The 24115-nt window shown below is 44.6% G+C and overlaps 1 protein-coding gene across 1 annotated transcript; it reads right to left on the minus strand.

The window, feature by feature from the left end:
* Positions 1-1915: 1915 nt before the first annotated feature.
* LOC308300393 (microtubule cross-linking factor 3-like) lies at positions 1916-20670 on the minus strand (the record flags this gene model as incomplete). The annotated part of the gene is given in 11 exon segments (XM_080744212.1): positions 1916-2026; positions 4230-4539; positions 5543-5567; positions 5570-5879; positions 6800-6938; positions 8040-8251; positions 9310-9579; positions 10466-10534; positions 12995-13153; positions 15866-16090; positions 20635-20670. Coding segments are annotated over 11 exon segments (1866 nt in total).
* Positions 20671-24115: the final 3445 nt, after the last annotated feature.

A 24115-nucleotide genomic window follows, 5' to 3' on the forward strand; every position in this document is an offset into this window, starting at 1 on the left:
TCGAGGTGCCAACGTGCGCCTTGTGCACAAGCCTACTTGTGCCATGAAGTGCGCTCACCACTGGCATCACCAGTGGCGATGCCAGTGACATCACCACTGGCATCACCAGGAATGCTGGTGCCTCATTGGCTGTTAATGATGATGTTGTCAGAAATGCTGGTCATTGATTGGGCTACAGGCTTAAACACGGGAAGACACCGACATACTGTACTTACGCAGCCAAACGCAGTAAAAATATGGTTAAAATGGTTAAAACGATTGTAACGCAGTATATTTTGTCATTTTATTATGCCAATGGAGCATGGGACCCCACTTTGAGAACCAATGCACTAAGTGCTCTGACAACAGGTATAGGCCTACTATAAGGTGGGTGACAGGGCACCCTGGGGTGCCGTGACGGCAGTCCAGGGGTGCCGCGAGATCATTTGATAATATTTGGAATTCATTTGGACACTTGAAAAAATATTTAGTATCATTTTAAACTTGAAGTACAAAGTTATTTTCAGTCAGTTCTAACCAAAATGGCTATTATCTCAACGTTTTCCTCGCAACACAATCACTAAAATATCGTCACTGTCGGGCAGAAACCTTGTATCTCCAAGTTTCAAATGTGTATGTCTTTTGGTAAAGCAAAGCCCAGCTTCATCATACAAGGCTGTCGCACAACAGTAGTGAAAACATCAGATCTACACGTGTGCTTGTAGATCGGCTGTTTTCAGTAGTTTAAATCATTTTTAAAATGATAAATACAATGCTGGCTTTCAAGCAGTTTCAAGGGGCACACTTGACCCTTCTCAGGGGCACACCAAAGGTCCCCAGGCACAGTGGTTGAGAAACACTGCTCTAGTCATTAGAGATACAGCACATACAGGGAGTAAATAAAAGCAACATCATTCTTACCATGTAACACTCACTGTGGATGATGGAAGCAGCACGGCTAGCGTGACGAGTTGCTCTGGAAAGAACAGAATAAACACATGACTGAAGCACAGTATATTTAGCAGCCAGAGTAAAAGGCTGTCCTTAAAGTAGCTTCTGAATGAATGATGTCATGCTTCCCGTCCCACAGTCTCTGGTGGCCTTGTGACTAGAGCTGTCACCAATACACATTTAACTCCATTTGGTTCCATTTGTATACTGTCAGAGTTACAGACTTGTATGGGTCAATTTAGACCCCTCTACACCAAATATCCGTAAAAAAGCAGAAATATCAGATCAACAAGCTTACAAATATGTCACTTTGTGATGCGTTGTCAGCTATTTCTGCAATAAAATGATTGAGTATGTCAGTAATTTATTTATGTATTTTTTTGTCATTATCTGCCAAGTGCATTTTTTTAGTACAAAGCCTAAAAGGCACACATAAATTCCATTTGTATTTACATGTTCCAATGTTCTATGTCGGTGGTTCTCAAAGTGGATTCCAGGGACTTTGTGGGTTCCTTTATGGGGGGAAAAAGCAGGAGGCCAAGGATAGAGCTCTGGGGTACCCCGGGCTTAAGTTGTGTCTAAGGAATTGTTTAGAGCCCAAGGAGAGGACGTGAGGAGGGGATAAACTGTTTGGGAAGCTGATACAGAGATCTGGAAGATTAATAAATAACTCACCTTCTCCAGGGTTTAGACGTGAGCAGCAGCGGTGCGTTATGGGTAATGAAGTCTTCGGCGTCAAACCTAGACGGACTTCCTTGGAATGCAGCCCCGGAATGCAGCTGTGGCCGTGGCTGTGGCAAGTGGCAAGTGTGGGCTCTTTTTTTTTCCTATGCTTTTGGTAACCTTGGCAACAAATTGGCAACAGTTGGAGAGGGGAGGGGGGGGGGGAGTGACAAAAATAAACAAACCAAAGAAACAAACGACGACGACAGAGCAAAAAAAATTAACAAAAGGTGATAACTAGTCGAGGGGATGTGTTTTATGATCACAGGACGAAGAAGAGGGTGAACAGAAAGACCAGTTTAAAGATGGTGGCGTAGGAAAGTGAGGAGAACAAGACTAGGATGAGGATGAGTAAAATGATGGGCTGGAACATCTGGGGGGAGGGGGGAGGGGGGAGGAGGAGGAGGAGGAGGAGAAATGAGCGAGGAAAAGGAAACAAACGCAGTTCAGTGTCAAGCTTGATCAAGAACGTTTCAACATTCAAGACACTGCTGCATCAGGGCCGGATCTAGCCTGTAGTCAGTGGTGGAAAAACTGCTCACATTTCTTACTTAACACCTTGACGTCCGAAATAGAATGGTGGTTGGTAGATTAGCCGTGACATTTCTATTATTGTATTGTGATCTGAGACATAATATTATGTTTATAAACATGACCCCGCAGCCCCTCCATCTTGAACAGCGCCGCTGTTTTTTCTTTTTTTTTCCCCCCCAGGCCAGTAACTCACCATGATTTTCTCGATTTCCGTTGGGATAGAATGGGGGTTTTGGCCGATCGTCGATGTCTCCGTGCGTTTCGCGTGCGCGATCCTTTCACGTAAATGTCCCCGCAAATAGTCCATGTGTGACTGAAGAACAGAACTGAAAAGTTTCGCTAGCATAGCCCCAAGCATGGCTGCAGGAGGAGCTCGAGTGTGTAGACAGTAAACGGATGGGTGGAAGGTGCCTTGGAGAAGGAGAGGCGCTGACGTCACCTCTGCTTCATGCACGGTCTGCATGAGCTATCAGTGCACGAGTGGTGACTAGGGAAGGTTAGACGATCGCCGATTTTCGGATCAAAAGCTTTTATTCCGGTTTTAAAGACAAAGTCCGGGAATGTACGACGTGGCTGAGAGTCCCTGGGGGGATGTGCGATATAGTACGGTTTTAACATTAAGGGGCTCCCCTTGGCTTAGAAGGTGTTAAAGGGGTACTGTTACCTAAAGGGGTACTGGCACTTTAAAAAGTCATCTTAAAATATGAGTTAATATTTTTATGATGTCATTGTGGGAATGAACTTTGGACCAATATGGCACTTTCAAAGGCTTCCTACAGCGCCACCCTTTGGCCGATTGTTGTAAAAAGTAATAGCACACGTCGCCAAAGTAAGCTGAACACATTGATGTTTGAATATCGATTTTCGGTGTAAGTATGTAGGAGTAGAAAGGTGCCAAAGTTTTGAGGAGAACTTGATATGACTGACTGACTGACTGACTGACTGACTGACTGACTGACTGACTGACTGATAGATAAATAATGAGGATAACATACGTGTGCTCGCTTTCAGCGAGCCCACAACTATCACCCACCCTCTTCCTCACGAGGACCAGAACAATTTGATGTGGTTTTAATAAGCTCATGGGGACTAATAAAAGCTACAAGTACCGCATTGCGGTTGTGTGCCTCCAACGACCAGTTGCCGTTCGTATCAGTGTCTGTGTTCCCTTATGTACTCTATATGACGTACACAAGGGAACCAAGAAGACTTTGAAGGAATGTATTGACAGTGATCTTGACCTTGAACTCAGTTCATCTTTAAGTCCAAAGATGATTGTACCAAATGTCATGAACTTCCCTGGGAATTGAATGAATTGGGACCATAGACTGTATAAAAGATACGAACAAAGCGAAGCCATTGGTTTCTATGCAGCGCAAATGACACAATATGGGTCCTTGGAATGGGTGTTGCCATCATGGATTGTAAAGGCACCAGAGGATGCTATTGGCTGCCAACGGTCACGTGCAACCGTAGGGATACATGGGAGAATGTGGTCGGAGCCTCCCGAAATACAGCACACGAAGAAGAACACAGCCGGCTGGTATCAGTTTAGTTGGCCACGCCCCTCGCAACTTTATCATCAATTTTAACATAAATGGGACCTTATTTTCACAAAACGCATATCATCGTGATTGAAAGGCAATTTTTAACTAGCGATAGGAACCATAAAGTATGTATGAAAGTGTTAATTAAGGTTAGAAAACGAAAGGGGAAAATGAATGGGGTCCAATGGAGAACAATTCTTTTTGCGATCGCCCGGGGGGGGGGGAAACAGCGCAACTAGCGGCCAATCATAGGAAGTTTTAGTTCCGTATTGGAGTCATTTTAAATCGGCGGAACTATGCCCCTGATTGGGACGGACATGCGGACACACAGACGTACGTACGAACATACAGTACACAAAAACATAAAAACCATGAAAAACATTACACACACACACACACACACACACACACACACACACACACACACACACACACCATTACAAGTGCATGCACAAACAAACACACTCTCTCTCTCTGTCTCTGTCTCTGTCTCACCGACAGGGGCTCCTCTGTCTCTCGGTTCAGCTTGGGTCCCTCCAGCTTGTCTATGAAGGCCTGGAGCTCCTTCCTGAAGGCCTTCATCTGGGCGTTGATGCGGTACAGCAGCTCCTGCTCCCGCACGCGGCCCCCCTCCTCCTCCCCCGCGCCGCCGTCCTCGCCACCGCCCACCCGGGCGAACATCAGGTCGCCGTTGGAGACGTAGACCACGTGGGCCTCGGCGATGACGCTGGCCGTGTCGGCGATGAGGCGGTCGATGGTCCGCACCAGGCGCTCCGCCTCCAGCCGGATGTCGATCATCTGCTGCCTGCATGCCGTGCCGTCGGGGAGAGGAGTGTTACGGTTTAGGGCATTTAGCAGATGCTCTTAAAGGGGGAGACCACCCATTTTCAATATTGAACTATGTCATTAATATACGGTAGCTTATTTCAATATTGAAAATGGGTGTCTTCCCCTTTAACACGTTAACCGGCAAGAATATTTAACCAATATACTAACCACTGCCAGCTATCTTTCTGACATTTTACCGTCACAGAATATATATCCGATCGATTTCCTGATCGATTTCCCAATCGATTACAGACACTGATATGCTTGCTGTGCTTCAGTGAAGAAGAAAAAACGCGACTTGTTTGAGCCTTGCAATCTAGTTATCTAGCAATCGATTGAAACTGTTTTAGCAAGACACATACAGTAGCAAGACACAGAGGCGGAGAAATAGGCAATTCTGTAAAAAAGGAAGGATTTCTCTTAATTTTCTTCTGTTATCCTCTTTTCAATACAATAGCAAATTACTGAAAACTATTTTTTTTTAATTCTCTTACAAAGATCCTATATTGTTTTTTTTTTTGTTTTTTTTTTTTCTTTTTTACACGCCCTCTGCTGTTTGCATCGCAATTCAAATAGCAATTTCATCCCAACTGAAATAGAGGGTATGCGCATGCATAGTGAATGGTAAACCGAGTGGCAAAGTGAGTGGCAAAGTGAGTTTAAAGTCTGGGCTGTCAAGGCCAGAAAGTAGTTTTTTGCCACTCAGTACGTGTTCCTGCATAACTTCCAGGTATGATGATGATGATGTCACGTGCATACCCTCTATTGTCACCAGTTTGAATAGATTTTAATCGATTTATGATATATCGTTGTTACATGCATAGTTAACAGTAAAAAGCGGGTAGTGGGCTCACTGGGCAGTCCCCAGTCCTACCTGTCGTGCGGGCCGTAGCGCCCTCCGCCGGGCAGGAAGCGGGCCATGGCGGCGCAGGCGGACGAGGAGGGTCCGGCGCCCTCCCCGGTGGGGGTGTAGAGGCCACGCGTCGCTCCGGCGCCCTCTGGTGGCCCCCCGGTGGGAGTGTAGAGGCCCCGCGTCGGCGTCAGGCAGCGGCTCCCCCCGCCGCCGCTGCTGCTGCCGGCGCCGCTGGTGATGTTCCTGACCTCGTCCGAGTCGCTCTCCCCGCCCACGGGGCCCTCGCGTTTGCGGTGCGGCGGCAGCAGGCGTCCGGACTCGTCCACACCGCCTCCCCCGGCGTCGCTGTCGGCGTCGCTGTCGCGGTGCGACGGGCTGCCGGGACGCAGGGACAGGTGGGAGGACAGGTCGTAGCGCTGCATGTTGGACAGCAGCACGCGGTTCTCGTACTGGAGCTGCATCACCTGATGATGGAGAGAGAGGGAGAGAGAGAGAGAGAGAGGGAATGTCAGTCTACAGCAGTGGTTCCCAAACACTGGGTCATGACCCATTTGTGGGTCAGGCAGACACATTTTTATGGGTCCCCTAATTTTTATAATATTTTCAAAAAACATTCCCAAAAGAAGCAAAACGTTTCATGAATGAAAAAAGCAATGATTTTGTTTCAGTACTTTCATGAAGAAAACAAAGAAAAATCTAAAAAATTACCTAAATTAGAAAATAAATTCAATAAAAGTAAAAATAGCCGATCTACAAGCTCACAACGCGGCGCGAAACGACGTGTTGAGAGCTTGTAGATCTGCTGTTTTCACTAGTTTGGGTCCCAGGCAAACGTCTAATCTCTCTTTTGGGTCACAAGCTAAAAAGTTTGGGAAACACTGATGGGGTGGGGTCCGGGTGTCCCATCCAGGGCCAGGGATCCTTGGGATCCCCTATAAGAGTCCTGGAAATTAAGCAACTTCCAGGTTTTCATAATGTGCTGTTCCTATTAATGTACCAGCAGAAGTCGCTATTTCACCTTCTACTAGAAAGCCGGCAGCCTGGATGAGATGTTTTAATTCTGGCAGTCAATGAGTTTTTAAAATGTTTAAACTTTAAAATTTCGGAGCACGAGAATAAATAAATCTGCCTCATGTTATGTTAATCACGTTTGCATACTGCCATCCGTTTTGTATTTATTTTCGGACCAGGGTTGATTTTTTTCAGATTTTCGCAGCTGTCACCACTGGGTCCCTTGCTCTCTCACTCTCTCCTCTCTCTCTCTCTCTCCTTGGCCAGAAAAAGGTTTTTGCGGATTTCGGATTTCCAAAACGCAAAACAAAAAAGCACTGTGCAACCAGCTTAAATCAGTATGAAATAACATTGATTGTTAACTACAGTATACCTTGCCACTCAAGTCATTAATCTGAAGCCTGGCAGCCTTCAGCTCCTCCTGTAAGGCCTCTGCTTTGGCTGCGTCCATCCCTCCTCCTCCTCCTCCCCCACCGTGCCGGCCTCCTCCCTCGATGGTGCCTGCTTTGAACCTGAGGAAGAAATTAATATCTTAACCTTTATATTTCACCATCACTTATTATAACACTTCTACAATGCATATTTGGTAGCTTGTAAGAGTCAAACGTCTCCACTAGGCCTGATAGCTATTGTTTATGTTACAGTCAGTCTTGTTGTGATTCAACTTGTCCTTGAAGCAGCTATATCATTCATTATTATTGTGCCCCTCTTCACATAAATCAGTCCGCACATTACCACCCCCTGTTGGTGGGAAGTGAAACGTAGTGTGTGAAGAGTCTGACGCTTGCAGTCAGGCTACTTAATCTTCACACCCATTGGTTGCTGTTTCTTGGTTGGACAAAAATCCTTTCTCTCTATACGCTATCATTGCAATAACGTGTTTTTCAGTTGCTTCGTATTGATATTCTGTGTGTTCAATTCTTATTTTAAACTTGGTGTCAGTAAAAAGGAACATCTCAAGTGCAATATAGTGCATTTTTTTCCCCTAGCAAATTCACCATTAACAACCATGAGGTGGAACCAAGGCAGAAAAAGACAGCAAGAGCCTGCTAGTTGCTCAGTCAGGGACCAACCAGAAGGCTGACAAAGGGTCAATTGCCTCATCTAATTCAGGGGTTTTCAAAGTGGGTGACGGGGCACCATGGGGTGCCGCGACGGCAGTCCAGGGGTGCCGCGAGATAAAGAAATATTTAGTATCATTTTAAACTTGAAGTACAAAGTTATTTTCAGTCAGTTCTAACCAAAATGGCTATTATCTCAAGGTTTTCCTCGCAACATAATACCTAAAATATCGTCACTGTCGGGCAGAAACCTCTGTCGCACAAAACTAGTGAAAACAGCCAATCTACAAGCACACAACGCCTCGCAGTGTGCTTGTAGATTGGCTGTTTTCACTAGTTTAGTACATTTTATAGATGATAAATACAAAACGAACGGTTTTGGACATACAAGGTTTCCACCCGACAACGACGATATTCTATAAATTTAAGGTGCTGGGAGTGAAAATCATAATGTAGGGGTGCCTCGGATAAAAAAAAAATATTTATAGGGTGGCCTGAGACAAAAAAGTTTGGGAACCCTTGATCTAATTGGTAGAGGGTTCCAGGACAGACCTCATCTTGTTGAGCTCCCCGGTCAGCCTCTTGCCGTGCTCCTCCGAGTCGGCCAGGTTCCTCCTGAGCAGCTCCGCCTCGTCCTCCACCAGCTGCAGCTGCTGACGAAGCTCCGTCATGTCCCGCCCTGCCCCCGCGCTCTCGGGGCTCCCCGCCCCCTCCCCCTCGCTCCGGAGGTCGTCCAGCTCCGCCCTGAGGCCGCGGTTCTCCACCTGGTGGCGTGCAAAAAGGGTTAGTCGTCATTGATCGTTGTCTTTGACAACGTCCCAAAGGTAAACAACCTACGTTGAGGAAAGATTACAAACACACAAATTCATCCCTTCACCCCCCCCCACGTACGATTTTCTACAAGCAGCATGTGTTTTTCCCTGAGGGCCATACTAGATTTCGATAATGGATCAACTTTTTAATTAGGTTTTGCCAGTTGTGCGATATGCACCACTTCGTAGGTTACTGATAAAAACGTTGCGTTTTGTTAGAAAAAAAATAAAAAAAAAGAAGTTTCACAGTTTAAAAAATGTCATATTTCCTGTATCGATGGAATGTAGGTATGTACTTAAATGGTAAATATGAATTAGCAATACTATAATCCGTAAAAAATAATATACATTTTAAATAAAATATCACTTACCTTTAATTTAAATTGATTAAAATATAGTATTGCTAATTGATATTTACCTTTTGAGTACATACATTTAACAAAGAAATAATAACTTTTGTGTCAAAACCATCAACACAATGCATCTTTTTTTATCATTAGGAATGTTGTTTTCCTTTGAGAATACCGTGGACCGGATTTAGATAGACCATGGGTCGGGCCTAACCTGACTGCGCCAGTGCGTACCGCCCTACTTTACCATCTGAGATCTCTCGGGGGGAGTTGATAACACTCGTAAAGTCCCGGGCCGGACGAATCAGCGGCAGCTACGGGCGGGCTCTGAGTGGCTCTGAGCCAATAGAGTCTGATTGCAGACCACGTGGAAACCCAGGAGGCAGACAGGCCAATATGAGTGGTTGGAGTTGGCACTCCCAGACTGTGATAGAGAGACGGCCCCATCCAATCACCTGCTAAAGAATTTGAAAAAATGGCACGTCCCATACATCGAGTCTGCCCGAGCGATCCCAGATGATGGTAAGCAGAGCGGTATGCAGCCAGGCATACGCACTGCTGCAATCATCTGGCGCAGTCAGGTTAGGTCGGGCCTGCCTTCAGCCAAAATCAAATAAATGTTTTTTTTTAGGGAGAAGGAACGACGACGTCCTCTCTCACCTCCAGCTCCACGATCTTCCTCCCCAGGATGTTGGCCTCCTCCTCCACCAGGCGCAGGCGGAGCTTGAGCTCTGACTCGCGGGTGGTGGGCGGCCCCCCCGCCTCCCCCTTAGGGTGGGGGCTGTCCAGGTCTCCGTAGAAGGAGCGGTACTTCTGCAGCTCCGCCTCCAGACGGTCCTTCTCCTTGTCGATGGTGGCCGTCTTCTTCCTCATGATCACCGCCTCCTCCTTGATGAAGGCCAGCTGGCACTTCAGGTCCTCGTTGTCCTCCTGCACGGGAGCAGAGGACCAGGGGCGACGAGGCGTCGACATTAGGCACGTAGTGATTTATTGTGAAATCGATTAAAATCTATTCCAACTGGTGACAATTAAAATCTATTTAATAAAGAAATGAATCACGATGCCAACAGCAGAGGCCAAATCGAGACAAGAAAAAAAAGACAAAACATGCGGTATCTGTGTAAGAGAATTCATTAAAAAAATACGTTTTCAGTCATGTTATGTTTAAAAAATCTAGAAAATTCGTCTTGTTAACCTAGTATCGTGATTCGAATTGTGTCGTAAGTTGAGTGAATCGTCATACCATCTGTCGGGCACAAACCTTATACCTCCATATTTCTTGTAAAATCATAGTAATGCATACTCTAACCTTTTTTTTATTTTTTACCCCCGTAGTTTAATGTCTTACTTGATCATAATAGCCTACTACGTACAGCCTCACACAAAAATATGAAGAGTAGCAGAGTTGCTATTTTTGAATTTGAATGCTGAAAAGAAACTGGTTTGGCCATGGTTTCCACCTGATAGGGATGAAACCCTGTTGTTATAAACTATGGATCTACATTCCATAAGGGTTCTTTACAATAATAACATTTGAATAATTATAACATTACATTGTTGTCACCATCGTCTAAGGCTACCAAATAGCTCATAATTTTATCCTCTTTGGCAGGATTTGCTCATTTGTTTTAATGTGATGAGTGTGAACAACTATTAGGCACAGAAAGAAAAATGTAAATGCAAACGATGTAATGATTTAGAATAGATAACGTGTGCAGTACCTACTCTACAGTACCTAGTAATTACTCATGTCTTGTTGAAGAATTGTTTGTATTGTTATGTCTTTTACAAAAATGTGTGCAGTACCACCTCTCACCTCAGTAGGAGTGTGTGCTGTTTTCCTCTCCGTCTTCTGGACGTCCTTACTTCCTCTTCTCTTTTGAGTCTGTGGGAGGAGGATGAGGCAGATGGGTCATTTCAGAGAAATAAATAGGGGATGGCAAAAACAATCACATGTATCTGCAAAAGATGTTCTGAGTTGGGGATGACATGGATAAAATAACTTAAAATAACACAAGAGGCCCTGCCGAGCAAGCTAAAGTGAGAGAAAGTTGCCGTTCGAAGTAGGGGTGGGCGATATGGTGATACTTATCGTGGAGACGATACAATATCTCCACAATATACCTTTTCAGAGATATCCTATATATCATGATACAATTGAGGGAGCCTTGTAAAAAATCCTGTTTAATCGTCAATACAGAGATTCATTGCAGAATTCAATTTAAACCTACATTTTGGTCTAAATCAGCAGTTCTCAAACTTTAAAATGTCAAGGCCTCCACTTAACTCTGACCACGTGTGTACCATATATTCAAATGAACATTACAATAGTTTTAGTTATTTCAATCGGTTTAGGTTAGGGTTGGGGTGTTGCAGTGGCGACCTGTCATGTCGAATGATGACGTTTCGGGGCTCCTGACAGAGCTTCAAAATGTGATGGTTTCATTTGTACACTGTCAGAGTTACATACTTGTAAAGTTCAATTTAGACCTCCCAAAAGGAACCCAAAGAGTCTAGTTTTTGTCAAGTAACTTGAAAAATAACCATAAAAAACATTGTGAAAAAGAATCGTGATACAATCGTGTATCGTGATACAGCTTGGGAAAATATTGTGATATTGTATTTTTCCATATCGCCCACCCCTATGCCGAAGGTTGCAAAGACTCAGCGCTGTCCGAATTATGTTCCGATCGGGACAGATAAATCCTCGCACCCCGCTACTTCCTGTAGCTCCGACATCACCGCCTCGTGGCCACGGTCCAAGTGAACACGGTCCAAGTGAACACCCCTACAACGGCCCATCTCCGCCAATCACAAGCTGCTGCTCGCGTTTCGCCTCCTATGGACACAAAACTCGCAAATCCCACACTGTGGGGTTCTGTCTTTCAAGGCTGGCCATTTTGACACAGCAGCCATTTTGCTCTTACAGTACTTCAGATGATGGCAGGGTGCCCATCCTACTAGAAAGCAAAATGTCAATAGCATTGTCTGTTGCTGTATATCTGTGTGTGTGTGTGTGTGTGTGTGTGTGTGTGTGTGTGTGTGTGTGTGTGTGTGCGTGCGTGCGTGCGTGCGTGCGTGCGTGCGTGTGTGTTGTTTTCCAGTTCAGGTTAGAAACTACTGCAGATGGCAGCCTACAGCTGCAGCTTTTTCTAATCAAATAATAATGGGTGAGTTAGATTTAGGTGTGCCCAGAGCTGCAGCAGTCAACTGTCTTCTCTATGCACACTGGCACACTGGTTTCATCCCACTTTAACCACTTGCATTCCTTTTCTGGGCATAATAGGCCTAACATTCAGCAAAACTAGCAGACCTACAAGCCTCTACAACGTGATAGATGCAATGCGACACATTGTGAGCTTGTAGGTTCCCCCTTACAGAATGTCAGACTCCAGGTTTTATTCAGAATATGACACTTACTATGACATATGGTTTAGTGTTGCACATTAGGAGCATTTGGTTTCTCAAACCTTTTTATTTTCAAGGACCACCATAACCTCTGAGAGTGTACAAATGGAACTTACGGGTCCATTTTGTTCCATTCATACTCTTTCAGATTTATGGACCTGTAATGGTCATTCAGGGCTAGCTCTTAAAGTGTTTCTGGTAATATTATTGTCCTCTCATTTCCATGTCTGTGGCAAAAATAGAATTTTGACAAAAGATGTCCACCACAAGCCAGCATGGCGATGAACTCTGGGTGTAAGTGGTTTGTTTGTACTGTGGATGCAGCTCTAATAAACGGTTGACATTACCTCTTTGGTTTTCTCCTGTTCATTCTAATAAACGGTTGACATTAAAGCTATACTGTGTAAGTTGCTCAACTAGTGGTCAGTAGCGGTATAGCAAACCGCGCTCGCGTCTGCTTTTTCCAGCCGTTTTTCGCCGCGGACCGGGCCTTCAGACCCCCGCGTCCGCCTCGCCACGCATCTCGTGTCCCTCTGCGGACCGGCGTTGGGGAGTTACAGGCTAGACTTCTAGACCAGCGTAAACAAAGCTGTTGAAGCAAGGTATTTCCTGAAGAGACGCAAGATGCACTGTGATTGGCCGGTAGTGTATCACGTGTGTATGATCCGCAAAGTGATTGGCCAACGTATACACAACGTATACGGATGATGCAGATGACGTCATTTTGCCGCGAAATCCCACCCCTGTCACGGCTAAGTAGAAAACATATATAGAAAAGGCTTTTGGGGCTGAATTTAACGGAGTGGGGGTTCTAAAACTTTAGCGATTTAATAGTTTGGACAATTTTAAGATATGTTTTATAAAAAAAGTTACACAGTATAACTTTAACTCTTTGGTTTTCTCCTGTTCATTCCAATAAACGGTTGTGTTTCCGTACCTCTTTGGTTTTGTCCAGCTCGTTCTGCAGGGCCTGCTTGGTCACCTCCACCTCGATGAGCTTCGTCCTCAGCTTCTCGTTCTCATCCTCCGTCTTGGTGCGCTTCTCCTCCACGTTCTCCAGCTCGTGGTGAAGCCTCACCGACACGTCTTTGGCCACCTGCAGGGCGGGGAGGGGTGGTCAATAATGCCATCGTTAACACAGTTGTTATGATACCGGTATCAGGAAAGCTGCCGATACTGCCTAAAATGCTTGTATCAGTATCTGCAAGGTATCAGCGTCTATGCCATTCCGATGGCTTCTTTCTGGGATACTTCACTGATGCTTAGAGTGCATCCTATCGTTCTGTTGTGAAGTCACGTGACAATCTGACGTAGCACTTTACAATTATCCAAGTGTTTATTTTATCATTAGGATCTTTAATGTTGTTGTTGTTAGCTCATGGGTGTATTCTAAAGCACTTTGTAACACTTTATCAAAAAAGCACTTTATTATCCAAGTTCATCATCATTTGAAAGTTTTGTCCTTCATACCACGACAAAGTGATATCGGCAAAGTTTCCCTTTAAAGATACAACATGCTTTTGCCTACCATATGCATCACACACGCCCACACATATGCACGCACAAACACACGTGCATGCGCACATGCACACAGGCAGGCACACAAAACTTTTCCATCGATATTTGCCTTGTTTTACTATCCTCGAGGGATGCTCTTTTGGTCCCCACAGAGATAATAAAACACATGGTAGACACACACGCACACGCACACGCACACACACACACACATGCACACACATACACACACATTTCATGTATTGATATTCACATTAACACACAGTGCGGGGACACAGACCAGTTGAAACACGACACCTTACAGTAGCAGCTACTGTAAACTTGGAGACGGGAAGTGTCCCTTCCCCTCCCCTCCCTGATCCTCCCCTCTCCCCTCCCCTCATCATTCATCATTATTTTATAGTTCCTGTTACAGTCATGTAGCACCAATGTTAAATAAAGAACAGTTCATTACAGAGCAATGGTGGCATGGAATTCATTGCCTGAATATTTGATCTATGAAAGTAATACTGTGAGTTTTAAGAAAAAGTTGAAATTGTAAAAGTGTTATTCATCCTGTGTTTTTATTTTTTCTTATTTTATTCATATTGTATTTGTGTACATTTTACATTCATGTCCTTTCTTTTACAAGATAAAAAAAGAATTGATAACAAAAAAAAAGAAGTGATGTAAAAGAGAGAAAGGGAAGAAAAAGAAGAAAATAAAAGAAAGAAAAAGCTGTATATCTCACTTGGCATCAATCATGTTGAATTTGTACTATGGAGCTATCAAATGTATTGGATAGGTTATGAGTTATGTGTTGTGTTGTACTGTTGTGTATTGTATGAATGGTATGTATGTATTTATTTATGTGAAATAAGCTGTTGATGTTGTTGAATATATTGCCGTTGTCGGGTGGAAACCTCGTATCTCCAAGTTTCAAATTTGTATGTTCTTTCACAAAGTAAAGCCCTGCTTCATCCATCAAGGCCGTCCCACAAAAGTAGTGAAAACAGCCGATCTACAAGCACACAACGCCTCGCACCGCTTAAAGTTTAAATCATTTTTAAAATGATAAATGCAAAACGAACGGTTTTGGACATACAAGGTTTTCACCCGACAACGACGATATGTTTTTAAGACCCCAGGAAGAGTAGCTGCTGTGACTGTACAGTAGTGATGGGACGATACGCGATATTATCGTTTATCGTGATAAAAAACTCTCACGATAATCGTATCGTGGAGATTTAATGTATCGTGATATTGTCCTCCGTCATGCACTGGAATCAATTCACCTTTTATTTGTCGAGCTGCATATCTGGTACCACTTAAACCCTCTTTCTACCACTTTTTCGAGTCACGTGTTCAAATACTGGATTCTGATTGGCTAAATTCCGGAGGTTATGAGAGGACCACTGCCGCAAAGTTGTGTGTCCGAGATCAATGCGCCTCAGTGTACATCCGGGGACTTTCCCCCAACCAACAAATGAAGGTCGCAGCGGTCCTATGTTTACTAACGTGCGTACTATCGTCGCCGATTTATTTGGATCCAATGCAATCCGCCAACTTTAAAGCCCCTTTTCTCTGAACCTATGCCTTTCTGGAAGCGAACAGCCTCTATTTACGGCCGGAACGGTCCTTCTAACTGACGTTAGCTTAGCTGTATGCTAGACATCTTTCTCTGCATGGAGTTGGCGTCATCTGGTGGTGAGTAGAAGATGTTGTTTGTGGAACTATTTGCTGTCGTCGCGGAAGTTTTATAGGCAATAATGATTGTAACTTAAGATCCTTGCAAGTTACAACTATGTGTTTTCTTTCATGTATACGGGAAAAAGTGGTAGAAAAGCTATTTACCACTCGGGGTCGGACATTATGCTCTCATAATGTCCTGAGTGCGGGTGTTATCGGACTCGGCTGCGCCTCGTCCGATAACACCCGCACTCAGGACATTATGAGAGCATAATGTCCTCTCACTCGGGGTAAATTGCTTACATAATTGGCAAAAGGTACTTATAATATATGTACTTGATACAGTCTTTTTTTTTCACTCTAGGATGCCCACTCTATTTTCTTTTATGCTATTTTGTCTTTTCCAAAAAATAGCCGATCTACAAGCTTGTAGATCGACTATTTTTTGGCAAAAGTTTTCCGCCCCAGGATAATGGATTTTGATTATCGTGATAATATCGTAAATCGTGATTTATTTTGTCACAATAATCGTGATATGACATTTTCATATCGTCTCATCCCTACTGTACAGTAAGCTAATGGGGATCTAATAAATAAATCCCCTCCCTTCCCTCCCCTCGGGTACCTTCAGGTCCTGCTCCAGGCTGCGTAGCAGCTCCTCATCGATCTCCCCGGCCTGGGCGTAGCGCACCCTCTTCCTCTCGGCCTTGCGCAGGCGGTACTGCAGGATGCGGCAGTTCTTGTTGGCGCGCTCCAGCTCGCGCCGCATGTCCTGCAGCTGGCAGGTGTCCTCCTCGTAGAAGGTGTCCCGCATCTCCTCCATCTCCGTCCTCATCTCCTCGATCTCGCACTGAGACGCACACGCACACAGTGGCGTCAGTTCAGAAAAAAGCTAAGGTGTGGCAACATGACTGGTGTCAGACACCAGTCATGTTGCCATAGCTTAGCAACAGGCATGATACATTTATTTTAAGAAGTACATTCTAATTTTTTCACCCAAAATTTCTATGGTTTCTTGGGCTGGATATGGCAGCCTGGAACGGTTGTCCAATTAAGTGCAGCTAAACTTGGCATAATATGGGAAACGTGCCACAATTAACAATAATGAATTGCACCTGTGCAGCTGACCTGCGGAACCTGGGAATGTACCATTTTGTCAAGCTGGGGAGAATACAAGTGTGGAGAATATCATTATAATACCTTGTTACATTTTGCATTTGTAGTTATTTGAATGTAATTTAACAACATAACCAGCACAGATATAGACAAAGAGACATTCATGGATTTATATTTTAAAGTAACTTGTATTCTCCCCCTGGACCCAGCAGCTGCATACCCCTGCCATACCCAATTGACGCCCCTGCGCACACACAGAAGCACACGTGTCATCTTGTGTCATTTTGTGCTTAGCATTTTGTGTCACGCTCCGAAAATAGCCGATCTACAAAATGCCACGCGTTGTGAGCTTGTAGGTGGGATCTTGTAGATCGTCTATTTTCAGCACACAGCTAAGCTAATCAGGCATTACGGTGTTATATCATTTCCTCACTCCCCTCAGAATCTAACTCCCATGCCGATGCTGGTGAATTCTAACCTGCCGACGCTGGTGAATGCTAACCCTGCCCGTAACCTCAAACCCTAATTCTAACCCTAAACCTTAACCCTAACCTTACTATCTGGCGCCAACTGCTGGCGGATCTGAAAACAACATCTCCCATTCACTTGAATGGGGGAGTTCTGATGGGGAGTGAGAAAATGAAATGACAACGGCACCTTCAAGGCCTGCCAAAATACAATGTTGGCGACTAAATAAACTGTAGATAAAGTTAACTAAAATCTTAGAATATTTAGACTAAAACTAAAACTAGGCTAAAAGTAAAACATTTCAGACGACTAAAATATGACTGGCCTGAACAACAGCGCCCCTTAGTGCGTGTGTGTGTGTGTGTGTGTGTGTGTGTGTGTGTGTGTGTGTGTGTGTGTGTGTGTGTGTGTGTGTGTGTGTGTGTGTGTGGTCAGCAGAGGTATTGCAGGCTACATGCAGACACGCATACAGACACTCATATTACATGTATAGGAGTGGTGTGACCACCGCTCAAAAACTGCCCACCTATTGTATCTGATCACTTAACACATTTTCAGAGCACATTTATTTTTTATTCGCTTCTTACCCCTTTTTCTCCCCAATTTAGTTGTTATGCCATGCAACTGATTCTTCCCCACACACATTTGTGTGTTGTCACTGATGTTGTACTGTATGCTACTGACTCACTACAGCTGCCAGTGAGGAGCCCCCACCGTGAGGGCTTGGAGCCTTCGTCCTACTCCTCACGGCTTGCCTGGCTCCAGCCCATAGACCCGCCCACTCTCTGAGCGGACTGGTTCTCTTGGTCTGGTGTTGTCATACGACGCTTAACTTGATATGGTATCTTGGCGTACCAGCTAATGAAATCAATGCAAGACGGAGGAGGGGGTGGGTCTAACTTTTGAAAATCAACAGAAACAGTGGAGGGGGGTTGAACTTCAAAGGGGGGTTGTGCACACCTCATTAGCATCAAAGACAACAACCTGTTTGATGCCTGTCATAGAGGGGAGGGGGAGGGGGGAATGTTTTTGTGTACACACAAGTCAAACACAACCCCTCCCACCAGATCTCTTGTGATTGGGAATTTCAAATTTCAAATCCCCTCCCCTTTGAAATCTCTTGTCAATGGGACAATGTCAGACTCAAGCTCAGTGCAGAGTCTGAAATCAGGCTACCTAGCGGCCAACACTCCCTGCTGACAGGTGCCTCCCCAGGCCAATTTGTGTTCATATGGACGCTCCGCAAAGCCGGATGCACCACAGGGGATTCAAACCCACAACCTCCGTGGTGGTGGGCAGTGAGTGCCCTGAGCTCATTTATTTTAATGACTAATCAATCGATTGAGTTCCGGCTTTGACCAGTGGAGCTAACGTAGTATACTTAAAGAGGCATGAAGCCCCAGGCTGATTTAGTAGTTTGTTTTCCAGTTTAGGTTATAAAACTACAGCAGACTACATGGCAGAGTCAGGCAGACTACTAAGCAGGGACGTGCTGGGCCCCTGATTCAGCCCGGGAAAAAGAGTTGGAGAGGCCCTCATTGCGCGCTATAGAGAGAGATCTCTCTCTATAGCGCTGCTGCTACTCAAAGATTTGCCATTTCAGATCATGACAAGTGACAAGCCAGTGGGCCAATTACTGTACATGAGTTATATTTTGTCGTTGTCGGGTGGAAACCTTGTATGTCCAAAACCGTTTGTTTTGTATTTATCATTTTAAAAATGATTTAAACTAGTGAAAACAGCAGATCTACAAGCACACAACGCCTCGTGATTGCATCGCGAGGCGTTGTGTGCTTGTAGATCGGCTGTTTTCATTACTTTTGTGCAAACAGTTTAATTTTTACTTTTGTGCAAACAGTTTAATTTTTTCCTAATGGCCGGCCTGGACCGGCCGGGAATGAACCGGCCGCTCGGGAGTTGTCCCGCTTTTCCCAATGGCCAGCACGTCCCTGCTACTAAGCAACACAGAGTGACCATACAGAACAGTGGGTGTGTCCAGAGCCAAGGCATGCCAATGCCAAAGCATGATACAGAGCATTGACACACCTAAAACCTAACACAGCCATTATTTATGTGATTAGCTGCAGCTGTGTTGCTTACGTCAAAGTGTACTAGTCAGTGTGATGCAGTTTTTACCCTGCTGTAGTTTATAACCTGAAGTAGAAAAACAAACTACTGAATCAGCCTGGGGTTTCATACCCCCTTAATCAGTATCACAATGAAAACAGCTGTTTCAAGGTTTTAAAGAAAATAATTATGTAATATTCATTTTACTCATAACTGGCCTACTTGCAATATCCTCATGGTCCACTGCTGTAGTTTTAATATCCTCAGGTTGAGGATTGCCTTACAATATGTAAATCCACATTTTCTAAATGATGTAACTTTCTTTAAATGAGTTATGAGTATTAGTATTTTATTAAAGGAAATATAGGTAACTTTAAGACTACTGAAAAATGTATATGTGTATATACATTTTTAGCAGTCATTTCCCTTCATCAGTAACTATATTATTGTGCTGGGGTGTTTCCTTGCAGAAAGACACATCCCCTGGCTGTATTTCTGTTATGTTCCACTCTTTATGTTGACATTAAATGTCAGCAGAAACAGTGGAGGGACATTTTTGTCAGGGGGAGTTCAGCCAGAGCTCTTAATTGCTCCCTTTGAACTTCAAAGGGGTTGTGCACTAAGGTAATTGATTGGGCCATAAAAGTGTCAAGACCTCGTTAGTGATCTCTCTAATCAATGAAAGCATCAAAGACAACTACCTGTTTGATGCCTGTCAGGGGAGGGGGGAATGTTTTTGTGTACACACAAGCTTGCCTATTTTTCCTTTCAAAAATCGATAAATGTTCAACATACTCTCTGTGTGTGTGTGTGTGTGTGTGTGTGTGTGTGTGTGTGTGTGTGTGTGTGTGTGTGTGTGTGTGTGTGCGTGCGTGCGTGCGTGCGTGTGTGCGTGATATACAAGCCATATTTACTCATATGAGCGTAGTCAATTTGGTTACATTTGTACATTTTCTGGGCTACAAATGCTGAGTGCATTGCATAATGATGACTGGCTAGTTTACTTCTTCCACAACAACAAACAACGACAAAGCAAAAGCCTGGCCTACATAGCCTACATACTGGGCAACATTCATACTGGGGATTTCATTGTGCAATGTGCATAAGCAGGAGAATGAGAATGATTTAATCTTAATATCAGTTGTATCATTATTCAATCATGAGCAGAATCTTATTTAGTTTGTGCAATAGGCCCTTGTCTGCAGACAGTTAACTCATAGTAGTACATGATGGCACAGACAGTCTGCAGATTCTAACACTTACTATGGATCTGCTAAGATTCCCTACACAGGCTATAGGAGCCAGGGTTGTCAATAAATAACCAATCGATTATCTAGGGCTGGATTTAATAGATCTACGGGTTTGGCCTCTGCGAAGCTTCAGTGGACATGGAGGATGCTCGTCTGGGCCAAATGTAGGCCTAGTCAACAACAACAAATCATTTGGTGCTGCTGTCAGTGACAGTGCATGCAGTTGTCTAATAAGCTTTCCTTCTGCAGTTAAATACAATAAGAAACAGCTGTGGTACAACTAATTAAACCACTTGAACATTAGCACACAAATATCGGAGATTTGAGGGGGAGGAAAGTGGTCAAAGTAGGCTAGAGGCTACAGAGCCAGCTCAGGTCTAGCTTATTAATTAAGTTATTAATTAGTATGCTACAATCATTATTCACAGACTCATAACAATATATGATGGTTGTAGAATACATTAATGACATTTAATAGCATTAAGTGTCAAACCTTGAGGTCTTCATTCTCCTCCAGCAGTCTCTCCATCTCTTCGTCGAGGAGGGCCTGCTCTTGCTGTGTCACGGACCCCGCCTCAGAGCTCTGTGTTGCCGGCCCAGGCTCAGCCTGCACGGCGGCCTCTCCTCCTCCTCCCTCCACCGCCATGCTACTGCTACTGCCGCTGTCTCCTTCGCTACCGCCCGCCTCGCTCTGCATCCTCACGCCGCCGCCGCCGCCGCCGCTTCTCTTCTTCAGCCTCTTGTGGAGGTGGAACTGGATGAGCTCCGTCTGCAGGCAGCCGCCGCTCCACAGCCCCAGAGCACCCAGGCCCGGCGCACAGCCTCGGAGACTGCCTCCTCCTCCTCCTCCGCCGGTTCTTTTCTTGCCTTTCTCCGGCGGCCTGGCGGCGGATCTCTCTGCGTCCTCGGCCCGGTGGTGGTCGTCCTGGTCCGGCTCGACCCGCTGATACGCATAAGACGTGTCTCCCTGGAGGCAGATCAGGCGCAGAGGACGTCTCTCCTGCTGCTTCTTATCATCCGCGGCTCCAGCAGCAGCAGCAGCATCCGCCCTGGTATGCTCAGTTTCAGCACCACCATCCGGGGGGACAGCGGCTGCCTCTGCCTCCTCGGCTCTTACGTCCACGCTCCTCCGGGGGGTCTGATCGGACACCGGCTCCTCTCTGGTCCCTGCAGCCGCGGAGCAGCACGTCTTTCTGGGCCTGGTGGTGCGTTTCGCCAAGGCCTCTTCCTGGGGTCTGGCCGGCGAGGGAGCCCGGTGTCGCTGCCTCCTCCCTGGGATGTGGTCTGATGATGATGATGATGGTGGTGATGATGATGATGATGATGTCTGGCCGTCTGCTGCAGCGCCACTACTGGAGGCTGTGATGTTCATTCTCTCTGGTCTGTGAAAGTTGACTTCTAACAGCTGTGTAACCTTCATACACATGTCAAACTGAATGAATAGCTTAGTATAACAGTGTTTCTCAAACACATTTCAAGGTATTCCCTTAACTCTGACATTGTACACATCACATGGAACCAAATGAACCCGGGTTGGTTCCATGTGTACACTGTCAGAGTTACAGACTTGTAATGTTCAATTTAGACCTCCCTAAAGGAACCCACAGAGTCACTTTGAGAACCACTGGGTTATAATAATACAATTGACTGAAACAAAAAAAGAAAAAAATAAGAAAGAAAAAACGCACACTCTTAGAGGCTATTATAATAACCTCTATTAATAACCTCTATAATAACCTCTAAGTCATTTAAGTTCATGTAAAACAATGTATGATAATGATACAGAACAAGATTTCTGCAGCCAGACAAAATAGCCAGTAAAAGCAATGCAGGCTACATTGCAGCATATCATTTCCAAGATATAATACAATTGACTGAAAGAAAAAAACGTACACTGGACTTAGAGGCTATTATAACAACATCTATTTTAGTAATTTAATGCAACATTGTATGATAATGACACAGAACAAGATTTCTGCAGCCAGACAAAATAGCCAGTAAAAGCAATGTACGCCCATAATTTCAAAGCTGCAAGTCATAACATTAGGTCTAACGTAACGAGCCACTGCACGCCGCTAGATGTCGCTGTCTGCTCATACTTCTTCATAATGGAGCCTATTACTGTAACAGGCCTAACAGGCTTTACTTAGTATTAAAGACCATTAGGAATTAATAGGAACCATACTGATACAATCCACAGATAAAACAACCATTAATTCAGGCTCCATATCTCATAATTCAACCTAACTAAATACCACAGTTCCTAAAAGAATAATTCAATATATAGTCCAAAAAACGAACATTTGTGTCAAGGCATTTTTCTACAGTAAGTTAACATGACTCGGTGGTTCTTACCGCATGCAGAGTGTTCTTGCCTGCTGTGTGTAACTATAGAAGAGCAGGATGCTGACACCACCCAGCCTATACCTCTACTGCAGGCAGGGTGGATGGAGGATAGCAGAGCCACACACACGCACGCACGCACGCGCACACACACACACACACACACACACACACACACTGACACACACAACAGTGATGCAACCATACGCGTCACCAGAGGTGGAACATCCTTATTCATATCCTTTTACACAAGTAAAAGCAAAAGTATCAACACCGCAGGCAGTGTATACATTGTCACAAGTAAAAGTTTGGCATTCAAAATGTAGCTACTTGAGTAAAAGTGTTGAATGTTGGCATCAAAATATACTTAAAATACTAAAGGTCTAGCTCTTTGGGATTTGCAAGAATGTAAAGTGCGTTATGAATAAAATGCATTATTGTCATAAAAGTAAAAAGTACTATGCGAGTTTTCAAATGTATAAAATGTGTGCAAATCTTTTGAAAATAGCAGATCTACTGTTCTTGAGAGATTTAAACCCCAACAGTAAATAGGGTACCTAGGGGGTTCTCAGAGTTACTTCAAGGGGGCCACCAAATCTTTGTGTGATAGGATCATTATTCTCTACTAGACCTTACGCGTTCGAAGATATGTGCTCCAAAATATGTGCAGAGTGTGGGTTGTGGGGAAAGTTACTGTAACTGGTGCGTGCGTGAGAATATGTGGGAGCATCATAATGTAAGGAGCAGCTCATGGAGGAGTGTATATTTATGATGGATACAAATGATTTAACAGCAAATTTAGGTGAATAGAAGTATGGGGATGTATGCGCTTGCTCCACATAATTCTTTCATACCCGTTGGAAGATGAGACACACATCAAACGCACCTAGAGAGAGAGAGAGAGAGAGAGAGAGAGAGAGAGAGAGAGAGAGAGAGAGAGAGAGAGAGAGAGAGAGAGAGAGAGAGAGCATTCCTAACTGTGAGAGAGGGGTGTGTGTGTGGGGCTACAGATCCCATGGCCTGGAGGAACGTACCGTAACCCTGACAACAGGCTGTTGAGTTGGTGAAGAAAACGCTAATAAACAGCTTTAATTTGGGAGAAATGAAATTCGGGCTCTGTCACCGTCTGTATAATGCTAATGGCCAATACCATGTGAACTTTGGGATCGGTTGCTGAAGCGAGTGAATAGATAAACGTGGATAAGTGTGAGAGTTAGAGCGTGAGTTAGAGCGTTAGAGTGTGAGTTTGCTCGTTTAATAGATAGATGAATAACTTGAACCCTCGCATCCCTATTCCAAGGAGAACTTCAGCCAACAATAGCAGCACTACAAGCTCCCAACGCCTCGCGCTGCGAGGCGTTGGGAGCATGTAGATCTGCTATTTTTGGCAAATAGGTTTGGTGTAAAGTGAAAAGTTCAAGTGTCCTAAATATCCGTGATTTAAGTGGTTAAATGTCATAGACTGATGACAGTGCTTTCATAAAATTGATGAAAATCTGCAACAGAATTTTATACAGTATCTAGTAATCCAGTTAAGGGGTCCTTGGCCTGAAAACGTTGAAGACCCTAGGGTCCTAGGGTAAAGTGGCTAAGTGATTGCTATAGGATAAAGTGGTTAAGAGATTATAATG

The sequence above is a fragment of the Nannobrachium achirus genome (genome assembly GCF_963921795.1).
Source record: "Nannobrachium achirus genome assembly, chromosome: 16".
NCBI lineage: Eukaryota > Metazoa > Chordata > Actinopteri > Myctophiformes > Myctophidae > Nannobrachium > Nannobrachium achirus.